The following is a 21124-nucleotide window of genomic DNA, read 5'->3' as shown; positions in this document are numbered from 1 at the left end:
GTATGTCCTCAGGTGACAATAAATTGTAAAAGTCATTAACGCATACACATGGATTCAAAACTCAGACACGAGAATACATAAATAACAACAACACAGGAACTTATGAAACTTTTAAACACAACAGTTGATGGGCTCACCTTTATGCATAGCAGACCTGAAAGTGAGGTTGCAGCTCTGAATGTCAAAGGGAAATTTGTAAATTTGCATCCTGCAGTTGCTGACCACCACCATGTACTTCTTAAAGACGACTTCACTGTTATTCCGAACGATAAGATAAGGACTTGGAGGGGCCTTGCCCTGATCTGTCCTGTATGAGCACAAACATGTATGCTTTAAACTAAATTTCACATAATGTTATTAATGTACTTTGCTGCATATATTTTTTCAATAACAACAATACACAGACATACACACCTACATACACTCATACACTCTACCTGAACAGTTATCAGATAGAATACATTAAATCATTGTCTGTATTTACTTAAAGTAGGGATGAAGCACTGAACAATAGGGATGGGTATCATTACGGTTTTAATGATACTACTATTCGAAATGAGTTTCCTCCGTGGGGTGGCTGGGCTCAGCCTTAGAGATAGGGTGAGGAGTTCAAACATCCGGAGGGAGCTCGGCTTAGAGCTGCTGCTCTTTTTCGTCGAAAGGGGTCAGTTGAGGTGGTTTGGGCATCTGATCAGGATGCCTTCCGTTGGAGGTGTTTCCTGGCATGTCCAACTGGTAGGAGGCCCCAGGGCAGACCCAGAACATGCTGGAGGAGTTATCTCATCTGGCCTGTGAAGGCCTTGGGGTCCCCCAGGAGGAGCTGCAAAGTGTTGCTGGTGAGAGGGACGTCTGTGGTGCTTTGCTTGGCCTGCTGCCCCTGTGACCTGGTCCAGGATTAAAAATGGATGGATGGATGGATGGATGGATATAAGTACAGTATATAAATTAACATTCTGCTACAGCATTGTTTAGAAATTAATTTTAATTTTCAATTTTATTTATAAAGCCCAATATCACAACTCAGAATTTACCTCAGAGGGATTTATAGCATAATCCCTCACCCCCCAAAATGACCATTTAACAGGGAGAGCATGCTTGAAACCTCAGTAACGAAAAGGTATTACTATTGTAGACTACAACATACCCAACATGGGTAGGGTAACGGGAGATGAACTACGAGCTAGCAATTGAAAACAGTGCATTTCTCCACCTGTATGTGATGCACTTTCACTAGAAAGATTGCTCGTCTTTCTGCCCTTACATGTAAAGGACTTGTGACAACAAGCAGTGTCACCGCCCTCTCCCACCTGGAGGGGAGGGACACTTATGTGAGCATGCTGTTTGTGGACTATAGCTCAGCATTCAATACCATAGTGCCCTACAAGCTCGTCAGGAAGCTCCAGGACCTGGGCGTAAATCCATCCCTGTGCGACTGGATCCTGGACTTCCTGGCAAACCGCCCACAGGTGGTGAGGGTGGGGGGCCGCACTTCCACCACACTGACTCTCAGCATGGGGGCGCCACAGGGCTGTGTTCTCAGCCCACTCCTGTACTCCCTCTACACCAACGACTGTGAGGCGACTGAGACATCAAACCACACTGTGAAGTTTGCCGATGTCACAGCAGTGGCGGGGCTGATCTCTGGTGGAGATGAGTCTGCCTACACGAGGGAGGTGACCAACCTGGAGCAGTGGTGCGGAGACAACCACCTCTCCCTGAATGTCGCAAAGACCAAGGAGGTCATTGTTAACTTCAGCAAGAGGAAGGAGGCCCTTCCATCCCGCACCATCAATGGTTCGGCGGTGGAGAGGGTGGACTCCTTTAAATAGGGGGTGAGCATTGGGCAGGACCTGACCTGGGACTGCCATGTCACCGTGGCTGTCAAGAAGGCCAACAGCACCTCTACGGCCTTCGATGCCTGAAGAAATTCGGCATGAGGCCCCAGATCATCAGGGACACAATTGAGAGCCTCCTGACGAGCAGCTTCACCTCCTGGTACAGCAACTGTACCGTCAATAATCGGTCAGCGCTGAGGAGGGTGGTTTGCACGGCCGAAAAGTTCACCAGATGCGAGCTGCCCTGTCTGGAGGACCTGTACACCCAGCGCTGCCTCAGCAAAGCCCTGAGAAACATCAAGGACCCCACCCACCCCCACAACAGTCACTTCACCCCCCTGCAGTCCCAACAGGTGAAAGGATACAAAATCCTCAAAACATGAACAAGCAGACTTTAGCATCTCCGTGATAGCTTCTTCCGTGTTTTGAATCCTTTCCTCCGCTTGCTTGATTCTTCCCTCTGCTTCGTCCAATCTGGCATTCACCTTCACCATTTCGTCTTTTATTGACTCTAGTTGTTCTCTATTTTCCTGGCGAAACCCTCTCAATTGTTTCAGGATAAGCTCCAGGTCGGCCATGTCCCCGCCTCGCCGCTCGCTAGCATACACCACTAATGTTTTCCTTTGCTGTGTCTCGTCCTTGTCTCCTGTTTCTTCTCTCTGCTCATTTTTCTTTTCCCCCTCCCCCGCTCAGTGTCAGGTAGACAACTGACCCCTGTTCTTAATAATTTTCGGAATGCTTTTCTTCGTATATATTGGGGTATTTCTTTACTTCGGCTCAGTCATGGAGCTCCCTCGCTATGCGTCCATCTTGATGATGTTCTGACCGGAAGCCCCCCCCCCGCCCCTTGTTTTTTAAAGTTTTTTTCATGTAAGGCCTACATATCAAGCTTTCATTTTGCTCATGGTTCCAAGGGCTTGGTCCAAAGTCCAGACATTACAAACAAATAAATTCGCAAACATTCTAAAACTTGGATTTCACTTTGTCATTGTGGGGTATTGAGTGTAAACTGGTAACTATGGAAAAAAGTATTTAAAAGATGTAAGCATGAGACTGTAGCATAACAAAATGTCATAACATGAAGAGGTCTGAATACTTTTTGAATGTACTGTACTTAATAAATACTGTAGCACTGTGATGTTACTGTGGTGAGTGTATCTTGATGTTAAAACATGCATACATTCAAACTTACATCTCTTTGACAATTAAATCTGGCTTCCATATTAGTTCAGAAGAAATAGACATCATCTCAATGCCACAGAAGTCCTGAGGATCCCAGCGAATGTATTCATCTTTCCATGACTATAAAGGAATAACAAGGGAGAAAATACATTTGAACAAAAGAAATATGAGTTTACCAACAGAGTGACAGGTGGGAATGAATTCAATCAAAAAGAGCATCCATCCTCAGAGAGAACTCACCATAAAAATGCGGATGCACGAAACAAACTTCTGGTCCTTCTCTTTCTATGAGCAAAGAAATGTGTGTGAAAATCTTCCAAGCAGGACATCTGGCAACTGTCATGAAACTTTTCAAATTCAGTGTTATTCAAGTTGCAACAAGTTTCCAATTAGAGTTCAAATGACAGTCTTGATCAGGCTCACAAGCGTCAAATACTTAAGGTAAACAAACAGCACTTAACACTTAGGACAAAATGTTGATAAAGCAATATGTTGAATTACTGCCTCTTGGGATATGTTATTAGTACACTGGAGCCAAATTTCTATAGTTTTTATTAAAACATGCAGGTGATCTAAACAGAGTCTCCTGCCAATTTGACCACCAGTGTCAGTACTCCATGACTCCTTGTGTTTGTTCTTATCAAATAAATGACTGTAAAATGAACTGAAGTTGACTAACTTGTGGTGAAAAATAAACTCAAGGGAAAAATGGCAGGCAGTGTGGAATCGGATAGTGGGGGAAGACAAATCGGAGAGGCACCATCATCTTTCAAGTCAAAAGTCTGGGCCTACTTTGGTGTTTACAACACAGATGGGACAAATATTGATCAAGATAGAGATAAAATGATGATTAGCTAGCATTAGCATCAAATTTGAGGTGAATTTAGTTAATGGATTGTGTAGTCAACATTAGCATTAACATAGACAGTATTTCTGGATAGGTTTTTTGTTGTGTACATAGGACGCTGGCACTGCTTTGCTGACAGTGGAACAAAAATGAAACATGGCAACACATAAAATTAGCACCGGACCCTAGGTGCATAGTTGGCCTGGTCTGACTCCAGAGTGTCATGAAACGATGCTTAGGGTGTTGCCAGCACAATGCCCTCTTTAGTGTCTGTATAAAACAGGACTGTCAACAAACTCCAGTGTAGACCCATTCACATCATTAATAGACAGTCAAAGCAACAGACATAGTATATCCATTAAGGGCAGGTGGGAGGGGAAGTGGCTGGGTCCAACAAGCACAGGTCTTTGACCCAGGACCCCAATGTTTGTGTCCCATGTAAAACTAAAAGCCAACGTTGAGTTTTTTTTGTCACGTGAGTCGTTAGTCACTCCTTTGCCAGTTGTTAGTCATGCAAGTCGTTAGTCACGAGTTAGTCATGTAACCCTTTCACCCTAAGCTCGTACTATTATGACCACATTATGCACAACGCAATTTAATATCAAACCAAATAAATGTTCAAAAGGGTGAAAGAGACATCTCAATGTAAAATAACATGTCTAGGGTAAACTATGACTCTCAGTCTCATTTATAATCACTGAGAGGCTATGGGAAGAACTCTGGTTATGATAAACCCAATGAAATGTTAAAGCTACTTATTTACTGAAATAAATGAATTAACCTGTTCAGTTATTCAGCAAAACACAATGAATAATACCACAAACACAGTAGCTGAATTTCAACAGTGTATTAACTGAAATTGCACATAGTCTGGGTTAACCTGAGTGCACTCTTTAAGTTTTTGGTTTTGTCCTTTAAGCAAGCTTGCATTAAGGTTCGTTGGCGCGCTTAATGTTGGAGCTCATGAAGTAAACAAATCAGCTGTAAGGTTACCTCCTTGTGTGAGAACAGTCTGTAGAAATCCCGCTCCTCAGCCCTGGCACAGGCTGCAGCAACACAGCAGCACAGCAGCGATGAGTAGCAGGCCGCCCCCCCCTCCGCAGACAGCAGACCACACTCAGGACCAAGCAGCGTTGCCAGGTGTACGATAATTATCATATTTGTACGATAATTTGGCCCTCTGTACGATCAATAATCCCAAAAAAGGCCAAATGTACGATAATTTGACCATTTCATGAATGTGTGTTTGTAATCAGTATGTGGAAGTTTTTTTTGTGAGCCCGGAAGGCATCTGTTCCCATGTGACATGTTTCCAGCCGATTGGACTTTGCTTAGCATGAGATGCGGGTGACGTTTGTCTCTGAACAATGAGCACGATTGGCTGAATGGTCAGCTGTACCCGCCCCACGAGGCGCTAGGACCCATCAGGAAGTCGAGCAAGAATGAGATTCAGAACAGAAGAAGAAGAGGAAAAACAGCAGCAAGGAAAATGGAAAAAAAGTAAACCCTAGAGTGACTATATTTAAGCAATATTGCACAAGAGGGAGTGATGTTGTAATGTATATTGTCACGGCTGTGATTCGGTCATAGGCACGAGGCCGAAGACAATTACAGCCATGACGATATACATTACAACATCACAACCTCGAGTGTGATATTGCTTTTTTATACAACAGTTAGTTCTGACCGAGTAATTTGATTGGACGAGAGGCATTCCGTGAGTGCAGATATATATATAGTGCAGTATAACATCACTGGGACATGTAACAGTAAAATCACTCTGCTCACAGGTCTGCTCTGTAAATATAAATACAACCGTTAATTAACCAACTGTCACACTCGCTACATTGACGCAAACTGACACTATAGCGTTACACCAAGAAGATGGATATTTTCCCCAAAATTACATTTGAATTAAATTATGAGTGGTCGCCAGGAGGACGAGGATAAGGAAAGCCAGGACTCTTCTTTGCCTATAGAGTGTGCCAGGGCTGACGTCAAAACCTGGAAGTTTAGCATCACGCTGGTTCCCGGAAGAGAAAGTGAATGTGATTTTTGCATTGCATTTTGGATTATGTCAGAAAATAAGCTCCGTGGCTAACACAAGTTTATGATACTTACAGGTTTTGTTCAGTGAGATAATCTTCACATATGAACACCTTTCATACCGCATTTGAAGCTTAAATGTGATTGCCAGAAGTAAAAAGCTAACATTAGGTTTTAACGGACTTCATTACTACTCCATGGTCGCATGATTCTTGACGTCACCGCCACTAAGCTTTCAACTGATTTCGGCCGCTTTATTTTAAAAACATTGTATAATGGGGAAATCGGACTGTTTAAGCTAAATAAGAAGCTGTAATGGCGGACTGCCAGCACTCTTGCCTGTTCGGGGTGATGACGTTTAATGTCCCCGACAGGATTTGTAGTCGTATTGAGCAACTTGTTAGCAACCGCCTTTTTTACGACACGTAAACGCTTCAAAATTCACAAGTAGGGTATTTACTGACGTGTTTTATGTCGTAGAACAAAACCTGAAACTCGCTTAAGCTTTTGTTAACCACAGACCTTATTTGAGGCATTTTACCAAAATCCCATTCAAAAAACGTATCGACTTTTAGACGAGAGAACCGGAAGTGCTAAAAGCGCTAACGGAGTTCCGGGTTTATTGACACACTCTATAGCACATCAGTAGCAGGGCTTGACAGTGCGAGCGTTTCACTCGCATTTGCGACTAAAAATAGGTGTGTGTGAACTGTAAAAAATATTTAGGGGCACATGTGCGTATAAAAAAAGTCAGCCGAAGCAGCCTATATTTTTGTCAATAAAAAAATCTGATAATCTAACCGCAAATGTTGGAGGAACTCCAGCCGCCTTCCCCCTTCCCTCTTCCCTGTGTGACACGGTTATGGGCGGTTTTCCAAGCCACTGTCGGCACAATGAATATAAGTCCCACTGTCGGCAGCATGTGGAGGAAGCGGCGGACCTACGGGGAAGCCTGCTCCGTTCTCCCCGCAGTTAGGGATCGTTCGCCACGGTACCGCTGCTGGGCAGGGTGGAAATAAAGCCCTTTTCACACAGAGCGTGCAAAGCGCAGACCTCCACCGACGAACCCATTCATTGTGTATGTGCTATCGCGGCGCAAGAGCGCACCGCTCTGCCACCGAGCTGATGCCATGGCGTCTGCGCGCCACCAGCCTACGCTCGAATTGAAATTTTTTTAATTTCAATGCAACACGCTGTGACGACACCTCGGCGTGTCCAATAGCAAAGAAGAGCCTGAAGTAGATCCGGAAGTGGTCACCATGGAGCTGTAGCTCCTGAACAAGCCTGTACCCCAAATCATGTCTTGCGCGCCCTGCTCTCCGCTTGCTCTGTGCCCTACCCTGCGGTGGGAGCCGCGAAAATCGCGCTCTGTGTGAAAGAGGCTTAAGTCCTGCAGAGTTTCAGAGGATCTGGAGAATGTTTTAGGATAGTAACAACATTATATAAGATAATCATATTGCAAAGATAATATATATCAGATAATAACATTAAAGACAAAATTAAATTGCAATACGTTTTCAAAACTTGATGATTTTACCTTTCTGTACATTTTGTATACAAATTCATGAAATAATTTTGCTTGTAAATGTCTATTTGCATCACGTTTATTACGGAAAACACATTATTTGATCAATTTACATTGTGCCCCTAAAGTTCCTTGTGCGCTCCTTACTTTTTCAACTTAGGAGCACATGTGCTCCTTGGGAAAAAAGTTAGTGTCAAGCCCTGAGTAGGATTGTTATTTTGGTTATGACGGATGTAACTTACGATAATTTCCCTCAAAATACGATAATTTTGAGTCTCTGGTACGATAATCCTACATTTCCCACCTGGCAACGCTGGGACCCAGCAGCACGTCCGCTGCAACTCTTCCCGACCGCAGCCTCCTCTCTTGTCCCGCAGGTGAAGAAGAATGAGGCCAGCGTCTCCCCATAGATATATATACATAGATGCCGCACCCTGGCTTGTGGGCTGCGTCAATACCGCCACCATCTTGCCTAGGTGCTCTGACCGATTCAGACCCGTGTCAATGCTCTGCATTTGGGTGTACGAATGAGAGAAGTGTTAAAACCAAGCAGAAGGGAATAACATTCCACAGGTAAGAAGTTGTTTTACAATATTTTACTGTTACGAACATGTTTAATGAGATATATATCTCAAAAAGTGATCCTTCTTTTAAGCTAATCAAGTAAAGTAACTGTCCTGATCTGGTCCTAATGCCAAATTAAGATAACGCTATGTCACACAACTTAAAGAAAAAAGGTTAACATCTATATAATATTACTTATAAAATTATGATGCTTTGTCAAACAGCTATGTCGGTGTATGTGTTATTCCAAATTGTCGACGATCTGTTTCATGGCACCAACGTGACATAACGCAGTATAAGTTAACTTGTGGCCTGAATTGTAACTACAAATTATGTGGAACTGCGTTTGTCTGACACACTTCTTGTGTGTGTAGTTTCGCAAAAAAAACACAGATAGGAGACGGGCATGGGTAGCAGCAGTGAGGAGAAAGGACTTTGTCCCGAGTGACTCCTCAGTCATCTGCAGCTGTCACTTCAGACCTGAGGACTTCGACAGGACTGGGCAGACTGTCGGTTTAAGGGACGGAGTGACTCCTTCTGTATTATACTTTTGTAAATATGACCTAATAATGTAAACAGTTCTGTGTCCAGGCTCCCATGAGCACTGTGGTGTTATACATATGAGATTAAAGCAAAATTTTGTGTAAACATGCAGCTCTAAGTCATTTATTTTCACTTGTACAAAACCAACATTTGTTAATCAGAATGTGTAGCTACTATTCAACTCGGCACAACCCTGCCTGCTGATACACTATTTTTTGCACATTGTGTGACTTAAAATGTGAATAAACATTTACAATCAAAATTAATAATTAAATGACATCATGGTGGGCATTGTACACCTAGTGAGAAAAAAGAATATTTATTACATGGGGAAAGTTTAGTTTAAATGTGTTGTAGAACTATTACTGTTACTTGATTTACATAAGATCAAATATTTTGGTATGAAAAGCTGCATTTTTTAGTTAACCAAGTATCCTGTATCATAACTCCATGTCTGACGATTGTAACAAACCAAACCGCATGAAATCGGTTGAGAATTCAGCGAGTAATGATGATTTTAATCATAAATAATCTCCTGCCTCAATAGACATACATGCATTAGGCAGCGCGGCTCCACCTGGGCAAGATGGCGGCTGCGTTGACGTATCGCTCCAATGACGAGCGCCGTTGAATGCGGCATCTACGTATATGGGTGCGTCCCAAGTCTCTTATTTTTATAGTGCTACTGCTAGCTCCTTGCTTGAACCAGAAGTCGTTCGAGGTCCGCCATCTTCTAGGCCGTCCCAAGTCTCTTATTGTGCAGCGAGGCCAAAGAGCATGGATACCAAGAGGCGAAGCTCAATAGAACGCCCCACAGCAACAAATTCCCCCATGGTTTCATCCTACCGCCGCCATATTGGACCGTCAGCAGACCGCAGCAGACCACTTGCATACAAAAACACACAGACAAACTGAAGTATATCGCTATTAATTATGCTTACAATGCTACTCACCTCGTGATAGCTTGGTCACAGCTGCTTTTTCACATTTTTGTAAAGCAAAATATAGACTTAAAAAAAAAACAAAACGAGGAAAAACGGCCGAGATGGCATCTCTACATATTACATCCACTTATGAGAAGATTAACTTAAGTACTCCTTCAAAATCACCCCATAAGCCAATCTACCAAAAATAAATAAATAATAAAAAAAAATTAATATTTTAACTAGAAACACATTAATGGCGACGTCACATAGTCAGGAATAAAGATTTAAATACAGTTTGTACAGTAAGGGGACAGTAAAAATAATAATAATAATAATAATAATAATAATAATAATATATAAGCTATTTCAATATGATATATTTTAATGCTAAAGCAGTAATCAGTTCTGATATAAATGGTCCAAGAAGCCATATATAGGCCTATATAAACATATATACATATATCTTCCCGCGATACTGGCATATTAAATTGATATTTAACACTTTAAAACGTACACTTCTGTCGGGATCCTTCGGGAAACGGTGGAAGGCCAGGTGCGGGGTGTTCCACTGATAGTTGTTGCAGTTAATTGCACTACACTGTTTTCTTTTACTTTTTTTCTCCTCTCTCCTTGACATCTTGCATGTTGTCTGGGCGCAACAGTCCAAGCTCAACAGTCCAAAATGGCGTTAGCCCCCCTAGTGGCTGTTGGCAGAAATTCAACGGCGCTTCGCCTCTTGGTATCCATGCTCTTTGGCGAGGAGCTAGCGCTAGGAGCTAGCAGCAAGTTTTAAGCAGCTACGAGCTAGGATGGTCGAGAGGTTCCTAACAGGAAGTCTTTTTCAGCTTGAGGCCCTGACGTATAAATACCCGCCCCCTACATCTGGCCCATTTGAACGAGATGGTGGAGAAACAGTGCAAGTGTACCCGTTACATGCATGTTGTAATTAAGTTTATTTCATTCACAATCCGTTACGTTGTTCAGCGGACTGTCGGTGATGTGTGGCTGTTAAATGTGCAGCTACTCATGTCCAGAACCACACGTGTTGATATAACACCACGCGCACACACACACACACACACACACACACACACACACACACACACACACACAAACACATTTGCCCATCATTAATTGTCCTGCATGTCATGTGAGTGGAATGTTCAATAGCTTGTTGGTAATATTAATTAGCCTATTAATATTAATTAATATTATTACTTTCATGTTGTTGTAAGCTACTGTCATTACTGTCTGTCCTGTATCTCTCTCTGTCACTGTCTCTTTCTCTATCTCTCTTTTTGTCTCATTGTGTCATACGGATTACTGTTAATTTATTATGTTGATCTTTTCTGTACGACATCTATTGCACGTCTGTCCGTCCTGGAAGAGGGATCCCTCCTCAGTTGCGCTTCCTGAGGTTTCTACCGTTTTTTCCCCGTTAAAGTTACGGCTTTGATCAGCGAATATAATGTGACTTGGGATGTACGCCAAACGCTGGCTCTGTTATGTATAAGATCCAGCTGTGCTGCTGTCATCAGGAATGGACGTCGCTTCACGTGACGCTTCTGAGTAAGGCCGTCTCATGTCTCTTAAACCGACAATGCTTGCTCATCGCTCCTAGCGCTAGCTCCTCGCATTTTTTCCTAGGTGGGAGGGGCTAGCAAAGTTGGCTAGCAGTAGCACTAGCACTAATTTAAGAGACTTGGGACGGACCCTATATCTATAAGTGTCTCCCCCTCTGATGACGGCAGGCGAGCTAGGCTAATTAGCTTGCCTCGTAATTGCAAAACCACACTTCGTCGACAATAAACAGTCTCTAACTTACACACGCCGGTAGTACACAGTCTCTGGCTCACACACGGAGGAGCGCGTTGGTCCACAACAGTCTTTAGTTCAACATAAAAGTAGAAAAAACATGTTATATAACTTAAATTACAGTCCGACGACCGCTTGGCTCCACAGCATGCAGCATGTCTGTTTGCTCGTCCCCGCCAGTACGTCTTTGTTACATTAACCTTGCAAAAAGGTCAATAGGAAGTCAACTCCTCCGGGTTATTAACTCTTTAAAGTACATTTAACTTATTATCACACTTTTCAGGTACAAACCAACCCTTAAAATGTACTGAAAAAGTATACACAGTGAAAGGATAAATCTTAATATAAATGTACAAACATTTCCATGAATCTAATACACATTACCACCACCTTAATATGAGTTATGCATCTTAACATTTGCAATAATTCACAATTAAAATGAGAAACGAATATAACAAAATAACTGATGTGAAACATAACTGATATGAATCATGTTATTACAGTCATGTGAGTCGACTATCATGACTAACCACAATGTTTTCCTAAACCTGACCAAATAGTGTTGTTGCCTAAACCTTACCTAACCACTGACCCTCTGTGTCAAGATACAATACAAAAGGCAACTTCTGGGGATTCACTTGAGTGTCAAAATATGACGAGTGGGGATGATACCAACTTGGCACAGTTGTCATGCTGAAAATTTGCATGTGGATTTTCTGTATGCCCACAAAGCATTTTTGCATTGCACTAGTAAGTTACAATGAGGCAAAATTATAGTGTTTCATCAATGTCCACATGCTGGTGCAGTAAACACAGAAAATTTAACACTAGCTCCTTGGCCTATGGCCCAAATATCCAGTAGATAGAATGTGACTTTGTGATATCCTGTTACCTCACAGACAAACACAAAAATGGAGCCAATAAAATGTACATGACAGAAGAAATAATTGTTAATAGCTAACTTAATAACTTACCACATCTAGAATGGCATAGAGAAGTACTGCCAGTTCTATTTGCATGGTGGACGAATGGTTCCTAACAGGCAGGGTCATGGTGTGCAACTCATTTTTTGTCAGGTTCAAGTGTTTTAAAAGATCCCGATAACTGCAGCTCCTCTTGGAGGACTCATCATCTACAGCAAAAACATCAAGACACATTCTCTATGAGAAAGGTTTTCATTCGTCAACACTGAGGTCATACATTTGGTATTCTGTAAACAAACAAGTCTTTCATATGGTCCTTCAAGCTGGATTTGCAGTGACCCTGTTGGTAACATCCAACCTCACTGTGGTGTTCATTGACCACACTATGTTGACAACTTTCTGAGTCACACATACTCCAGGACCACTCTGTTGCAGGAGATAGCAAGTACCACAGTGCAACTACAGGTACTCCTGACGGACAGACACCCCAGAACCTCATCCCAATGGTGGTCTTGTCAGCACTCAGAGAAATGAGGGACTACTACAACTACCTCAGGCAAGAAATGCAATCTCTCCTAAGCCGCAAACCTCAGCTGCTCCTCAGCCTCCCGCCTCATTCTTCAGCACTCCCAATCAATGTCATCACATCAAGTTTGGGAGAACTGAACTGGAGCGTGCGTCGTGAATCTCTCGCTTTTCTCAAAGCTGTCATATGACCCGAGAGTACAATTCAAGCACCTCATCAATCCTGTTTGCACACCTATCCCAACTCTGCTTGATTTTTCTGAGTGGTTGGAGTACTTAGTCCATATTTCAAGATGAGTCCATATTTCAAGATGATGACATACAGACCCATCATTCCTAGTTATCACAAGAGGGGCAGCCAGACTGTTAGAGAGTTGTCAAGGTCAAGCAGAATTCTGCAGCATCCTCCACCACCATACTGCTTGGGTATGACCCCCCCCCCCCCCACCGCAAAGGTACCACAGCCTTCTACACGTGTACAATTCCAGGTTTACAATTCACAGAGGCTGATTAAGTATTGCCCCTTGTGGGACAACGTTCAGCATTACTTCAATCAGGAGCAGGAAGCAGGAGTAGTAGGGGAGTAATAGGATCACAACAGATAAGCCATACTGGAGATGAGGAACTGATCACCAAGCAGTACAGTGCTACCTTAAGGTCAAATTGCAGCAGTGCAACCAGACTCACATTGAAAGACTACATGATGTCAACTCATTCACATCTGTCAGTCCAGAGATGCCATCCCCAGAAACCATTCAGCCCTCTTGAAGAAGCTGCTGCAGATGGTTAAGGTCTGCCTCTCTACAATGACAAAAGGAGGATTGAGTTATATGCCATCATGGACGTCATGTTTGAGCATACATTCCTCCTTCAGCGTGCTGCCCAAGAGCTGGAACTTCTGGGGCGGTGTGAGGACCTGGCAGTCGGAACCATCTGTCAAGATATCAGGATTATGGCAGGAGGGTTAGTCTCCTTTTCCGGGCCCTTCACCATTCACCCCCAGAAACAGTTCTAGATCGACTTTGCATTCAGAGCAATAGAACTTGGCCTCTCCAAAAATTCCAATTCTGTTGATGCACTGCGGAAGAGTTATCATCACGTCAGAGGTCTGCCCCTCCAATAATTCAGTCAGGCACAACTGCCACTGCTCATTGGCTTAGACTATACTCATCTCATCACTCCAGTTGAGCAAGTGCACTAAGAGCCTCCAGGTGGAAAAGCACCACTCAAAATGCAGCTTGGTTGGATGCTTCAAGGTCCTGCCTATGTCCTTCTGCACCAGTCCTCCACCCCTAAGTACCTGCTCACCAATAAAAAAAAAAATAGTCACAACTCACTTGTCAGCAAATTCACTTCCAGTTCAATCCCCCACATGCACCACACTTTGGCAGTTTTTGGGAGTATGAGATTTGCTCCATCAAAACTGCTCTACACACCACCCTTGGATCTCAGACTGTCATGGAAGAGGTCTTGAGGACAGTACTTAATGAAAGGGAGAGCATCATCAGCTCCAAGCCTCTGGGTTACACCTCATCAGATGTCACAGACCCAGATCCAAACTCTCCCAATATGCGGCTGATTGGGCGCAGATCATCTACCCAGATACAGAGCTCCTTGTCTGTTGTAGATGAAGGTAGTGCCAAGCCTTGGCAGATTAATTCTGGATCCACTTCATCAGGAGCTATCTGTCATCCATCCAGACCCGTTGCAAGTGGCTACAGGAATCCCAGCATACCCACAAGACACCCTTGGCTCAACTAGCTCAACTTTGCTCCAGATCAGAGGGTCTTCCATTCTTCAACAGTTTCCAGTACAGACATCCCTCTGTTTAGTCCACCCACACACACAGTCCTACAATCTGTAGCTTTTGCATACAGAATGCATATGGAATTCATGTGAACAATCAGCAAACCAAGATGCCATCGAACCTGCTGTACTAATCATAAGTCTGTGTACAGCATCTTTCCATGAACTCAACACAGTATCAGTATACCTGTCCTGAACTGAAGAAGACTTCACTCACTGCTGCAGTTTTCTGGACCATATTTAGATTTGTTTATTCACCTGGTTTACTATCCTGTGTGTCCACTAGAATCAACAAAATTCACACAGGGATATTCTGAACAATTAGTAATAAATGAGAGGCATGTCAGTGAGTGTGTTTGTGAACTTGATTCACTGATCAATCACCATCGTTACTGACAACCTGTGGAGATTGTATATCCATAAAACCAGCATCAAGGGGTTCATTCATTCATTCATTCATTTATCATCACTGAGGTGACACTCATATTTAGTAAACCAACATCTCTTTTCTAAATACAAATATTTACTGTGCACATTTGGAGTATTTGTTTCCTGTACATACCTTCCTCAGAGCTCTGACTGAAGTTCTGTTGAAGTGCTGGTTGTCCTGAGTAACTGAAGGTACTTGCACCTGACAGAAAGCAGTGTACAGGTCTTACATTAATGAGTTGCAGCAGTTTTAATTGTTATAAAACGTTGTTAGCAAAAGCTAAGAACCCAATTTTGAAATCTTATTAATCTTATCTGATGACATCCATTTTTGTCCTTTGAAAAATATAAACAAGGTCAGTAAACCAAATTTAGTGAATACATATTTCTCACTTAGCTCTGGTGGATTTTAACCAAGCCCCTAGGAACAGTGCTGGGCTTCGAAGTCAGTTTGACATTGTTGCCAAACTGTGGACTTACAACTTTTAGGTTCCGTCACTTGTAGCCACGGGGCCCAAAAACACTTTTTTTTTTTTATCCCTATAGACTAACATTATGAAAGAGAAGTCTGAAAATAAATGGATATATTTTTTGAAGTGTCACAACCCCCTGAAATGACCCGTTTTACTATTGAAATTTAGTCTATTCTGTCTGAAATAATTTTGAAAGTCTAGAAGAGCCACCTGATTAAATCTTTTGATCCCAATTCAAGTTAGTGCAGGGCTCAACCTGAAGTTAGCTGCTCGGCCGGCAGAAATCTCTAGTGCGCTTGCTCCATGGGCTCCACACTGTGGAAGAGCTGAGTGATTTTATACCTGAAAAGTCTGATTTTTTTTTGGCTTTATGGGCCGCTGAGTAACTTGTATAGGAATGAATGGGGCCCCACCTCTGACACTGTATCCAGTTCTTTTTATACATCCATGGTATTAATTGGCTTTTAGATTCCCAAGTTAAGGTTACAAGGAATAAACATTCATGCATATAGTTACCGTGCACTTTAGGCATGTTTGTTTCTTGTACATACCTTCCTCAAAGCTCTGATTGGACTTCTGTAGATCATCAAAAAGCTCTGGTTGCTCTGAGTAACTGGAGGTGCCCCCACCTGACAGCAGAGAGTAGATAACTATTTAGATATTATTTCATTGCACAAACATCTCCTGCTTTCCTACACAACACGAAAAGGTGTTGACGACAATTATTTGGTTTTTAAAACATAAAATCAACTCAGAGGGGGAGCTGTGATATGATTTGCAAAGTGCAGCCATAGACGGATTATATATCTTTAACACAAAAACTGTTCCTCACTCGTGAACATATCTGTATTATTGCTACTTTTAGCTGCAAGACTTTTCTCCTTTGAATGTGTTTTATTTTCAGCTTTACATTTTTTCTTTCTCTACTTCTGTCTTTCTTCTGTGCTCTTAATTTTTTCAACCATCAGACTAAAAGCAGCTGGAGAGGTTGACCGTCTATAATTCTACGTGACGGTAGCTGCACTGTGTTCTTTTCACTTTGATTTACTAACAGGGTAGACTGTATCTACACCTTCAATCTACTTGACCTTTAGTCTAGTGGCACTGATTGGACGTGGTTTGTGTGTGCAGTGGTACTGTGTGTATGGGGAGAGGGACTTCACTTGCTGTGAGCCAATGGCTGTGGGGCAATTACCGATTGGGATATTTAAGATGCAGGTTGCAAACACTACTCCCTCTCTCATTTCCTGTGTGCTCCTAATCTGCGGACCAAGGTCTCCCCGACATGCAGCAGCCTTGAGGCCAAGTTGCACCTTCAGAAAGGCTGAATTGATTGATATTTTCTATGTCCTAAGGATTTCTACAAAAATGAACTGCTTTGAAGCATCAATGGCAACCGGACCCAGCATCTAATTGACATCTGCATTTATTTGTCAAAACCTGTTGTCACACCCAGATTGTAAACTGGGCTTGGCATTTAACTCGGGCATTTGCTTTTAATGGAGGTTTTACAGTATCTTGTGATCTCAAGGTAACAGCATTAAAAAGATTATTGCCTGCACAACTATTCCATACAAAAGCTCTCTCAGACCACAGTTCTGAATCTTATTTTGATACAACCTAAAATATGTGTGAAAGGAAAATAGGGTCAGTTAATCAAATGTAGTCGATGAATATTTTCTCTCACAGATTTGGTAGGTTTAACTGGTTTTGAGATTTTTGCCTCGAGCCTAAAACAATGGAGGTGAAGCAATGTAAGATGGTAATAAGAAAAAAAAGAAGTTTAACGGTTCTTTCTAGGAACAGATTACCGTTACTCTGAATTACCCATAGACCTCACAGTGAACAGTTTTTGGAAAGAAATATTGTTACCATTATTAATACTTTTTTGTTTTATTTTTCACACTGTGAGTATCACAAACAACAGCCAATTCACCTCCATTGTACTGACACAGACACAATGTAAACTGACCTATTCAAATTCATGTCATCGTCAACACAATACTTGGATCAGCCAACCTTTCCTGGTTCTTACAATGAAAATATATTTGTGAAACTCTTACAAATATAACAATGTTGTTTAATTAAATGAACATGCAGCAGGAATAATCAGGAATTAATAATTAAAAAATAAAAGATACCAAACTGCAGAGCTTTTCTCACCTGCATGCATCATACAGAAATATTCCAGCTTACCTGTGAGGAGCAGGAAGAAGAAACTGGCAAGCATCATGACTGTAAGAGGTCTGCACGGTTACGAATCCATGCTCTCTCTTTGTTGTCTGGAAAGGTTTGTTGCCGTTTTATCACTGCTTTGTACTGGAAGAGGGATGGGCAAATGTTAAGACCAAACCTTTCCCCCCTTACAGTATATCTCATTAGTCTACCAATAGAACCACATCTAATGTAACAAAGCTGCCAGGAACTGCCAACACCCTCAACACCACTCCGCCTGTGGGCAGACTGGGATTGTATCCATGTTCCCAGGGTTCTACGTGTCCCAGATCAATATTTGTTTACACGTTTACTCTGCATATAAACAGGATGGACATTTCACACAAAAAGCCATAAATACAGTGAAATGTAAGATGAAATTGATGCGTAAGTCTTTTTTTTCCCTAATCTTAACCTGTTTGAAAATGGAAATGGAAATTATGGAAATTTAATCTTAACCTGACCTTTGACCTCTTTCCCTTAACCTGTTCAAAAATGGCTATTAAATCAGGCAGTAAACCTCTTTACTATAACCCATTTGGTCTTTTTTTTTTTTTTTATTTAATTCCTCAAGTGAAAGTTGTTGTTTTTTTCCCCAATTAATTATTATTATTTAAACGCAAAAAAAAAAAGAAAAAAAAAAAGCTAAACCTAGGGATCACAGGAAGCTGAGAACATAGGAATGACCACAGCAGATCAATTTTGCTATCACATAAAGGACTGTTTGGTTCTGGCTTCCACTATTGTGGCTGTTTAGTTTCTGTGTTTACAACGTAGGACTGTTGGGGCGGATGTAAGTTGAAACAAACCGATCACGTCTTGTCCTTTGACAACTGACAAGTGGCTCAACCTCACACACCTCGTCCCTCTCCTCGCATCACTGCGCCGCTAACAGCTGTTAGTGGCCAGCGGCACTACTGCCGCATAACAAAGAATACAGAATCATGTATTATGCAGCATCATGGGAGACGGAATCCTCGTCGCCAAGAAAGTGCAAAAGGGAATCAAAAAGGCAGCGTGACCGGCGAATTAAAAAAACAAGGGTCAGCATTGGGGTTGCCTTTCCCAGGTGGAGAGAGCTGCTGAAGGAGAAAGGTAATACAATCACAGGCCAGCGCTAACAGCGGCTAACAGCGGCGCAGTGATGCGAGGAGAGGGATGAGGCTGTTAGCGACTGGCCACTAACAGCGGCTAACAGCCAACAGTGGCGCTGGCCTGTGATTGCATTACCATTCTCCCTCAGCAGCTCTCTCTACCTGAGAAAGGCTACCCCGATGTAGGCCTTCGTTTTCTTAATTTGCCGGTCACGCTGCCTTTTCTATTCCCTTTTGCACTTTCTTGGCGACAAGGATTCCGTCTCCCATGATGCTGCATATGCATGATCCTGCATTATGCTCAAAGAGTGGCACTTTGTTTCAAATTTGCCTGGGTAGTAGCGAAGCGCCTCTTGCTCCTCTCCTTCGGCTCCTCAGTCACGCAGTGCTGGCCTGGCTCTCAACGAAAACGCCGAAGGCGGTGCTGTATGTCCCTTGCTGGCGGGTGTATTCTCAAGATGGCGAAACGTAATGGAAGCCCACAGATGACTTACCCGCACAATGTACAAACAAATCTGAAATTCTCCTTTTACGAGAATAAGTCATTATTGGTGGAGGTAATAGTACACCAGTGATGAAATATTTATGAATGCAGACATCAATTTTTGCCAATAAACAACTGAAAATGTTACACAATGTCCCTTTAAATGGGGATAGGGATATAGTGTTGGGGAAGCAACCTCGAAGGCATAGCTTTGCAAGCTATCAATCAAACATATTCTCATACAACGGTCTTACAAAAAAAGGACACAATGGTTCTTGCAAATTAGCGCCCCGTGAATAATGTTATGACATATAGCTACGTACTTAACATAAAGTTACATAGTTGAGGATAAGGCAAACAAAGTTACTGTGGTAAGGTTTCGGAAAAGAAACACAGTGATAACATACCTTAAAATGACTCAAAGTTCAAAGACCACTTTGTTCTTCTCTCCCGTCAGCGCATTAATCATGTGATCGCAGCCTTCCCATGTAAGTGGGTTACACACAAATTACTGGATCATGATTACATAGGACATGTACGAATTTGGGTGCATTACTTTTTGTAGGAAAATATATGAACAGTGCATGAGAACAGCCTGACAAATTACTTCACACAGTAAGAACCTGAACTAAAGCGAAACAACCCATGGGGGAAATCTAGAGTGGGTAAGTAAAGCTACTTAGAAAAAATAGTCCGAGGAGACCAAATTGACAATGTCCATGTGATACAAAATTCGAACAAAATATAATTTGACAATGTAAAATACATGCTTGCGTAAAATACCACTTAATTAAGTTCACTGCTAAAAAGAAAGTACCCACGTGTTCACAGAGTAATGTTATAGTTATAGTAATGCTATAGTTTTCTATACAATGTCCATCAGTCAGACTCCTGCCGAGTCCAGGAGGGCGTATTGCACCAAAGGATTTACTGTATATTAAAATGTATATAAAAATACTGAAAAGTACATAAATTAACAGTAATTTCTTAATCACCTGGCATAGATAAGAAACACAAAGACACAAACACAAAACACAAAGAGGAGCAAGGACTTAAAACAATAAGAAAAACATAAAGAAACAAGATCACGCCAAATCTTTGTTTGAGTGTTTGTATAAGTGAATAAACTACAGGACATGAAAAGGGACAGTATACAAATAAATATCAATATAAAATTTATCAATTAAAATTGAATTAAAATAATATACCTGCATATACTGTATATTAACACTAATATATGCCACTTCTCAGTTAACCAGTTTACACTTTTGGAATTGTGTATATTTTGGATTTTGGAGTTTCTCTAGATGGCATTGCTCTGGCCTCTAGCACTACCATAAGAAACCTCAGAGTGATATTTGATCAAGATTTGTCTTTTAATTCTCATTTAAAACAAACCTCACGGACTGCATTTTTTCATCTGCGTAATATTGTGAAAATTAGGCCTATCCTGACCCGAAAAGATGCAGAAAAATTGGTCCACGCTTTTGTTACCTCTAGGCTGGATTACTGTAACTCTCTATTATCAGGTAGCTCTTGTAAGTCCTTAAAAACTCTCCAGCTAATTCAGAATGCAGCAGCACGTGTACTAACAGGAACTAAGAAACGTGATCATATTTCTCCTGTTTTAGCTTCTCTGCACTGGCTCCCTGTAAAATCCAGAATTGAATTTAAAATCCTACTGTTAACTTATAAAGCTCTAAATGGTCAAGCTCCGTCATATCTTAGAGAGCTCATAGTGTCATATTATCCCACCAGAACACTGCGCTCTGAGAACGCAGGGTTACTCGTGGTCCCTAAAGTCTCCAAAAGTAGATCAGGAGCCAGAGCCTTCAGCTATCAGGCTCCTCTCCTGTGGAATCATCTTCCTGTTACGGTCCGGGAGGCAGACAC

General features: G+C 42.0%; 2 protein-coding genes across 4 annotated transcripts in view; both read right to left on the bottom strand.

Annotated features, from left to right (window-relative positions):
* Nucleotides 1-21124, bottom strand: part of LOC125881110 (5-hydroxytryptamine receptor 3A-like) — a 46557-nt gene that overhangs the window by 3508 nt on the left and 21925 nt on the right. Inside the window, exon 7 of one of the 3 annotated variants that reach the window (XM_049564121.1) lies at nucleotides 138-307. The exons of the other annotated variants lie outside the window; for them this stretch is intronic. Coding sequence (XP_049420078.1) covers nucleotides 138-307 — 170 coding nt within the window. The remainder of the gene's footprint in view (nucleotides 1-137; nucleotides 308-21124) is intronic. 3 annotated transcript variants of the gene reach the window in all.
* Nucleotides 252-19910, bottom strand: LOC125881160 (neuronal acetylcholine receptor subunit alpha-9-I-like). The gene is made up of 8 exons (XM_049564189.1): nucleotides 19639-19910; nucleotides 17636-17758; nucleotides 15991-16068; nucleotides 15100-15168; nucleotides 12258-12415; nucleotides 3258-3302; nucleotides 3028-3137; nucleotides 252-884 (listed from the first exon to the last, which is right to left on the bottom strand). Exons 2-8 carry the CDS (start codon nucleotides 17670-17672, stop codon nucleotides 776-778), a joined length of 606 nt encoding a protein of 201 aa, XP_049420146.1. The 5' UTR covers nucleotides 17673-17758; nucleotides 19639-19910; the 3' UTR covers nucleotides 252-775.

Source organism: Epinephelus fuscoguttatus, linkage group LG20 (genome assembly GCF_011397635.1).
Source record: "Epinephelus fuscoguttatus linkage group LG20, E.fuscoguttatus.final_Chr_v1".
Classification (NCBI taxonomy): domain Eukaryota; kingdom Metazoa; phylum Chordata; class Actinopteri; order Perciformes; family Serranidae; genus Epinephelus; species Epinephelus fuscoguttatus.
Note: the sequence above shows the minus strand (reverse complement) of the source record. Positions and strands in the feature narration are given on the sequence as shown.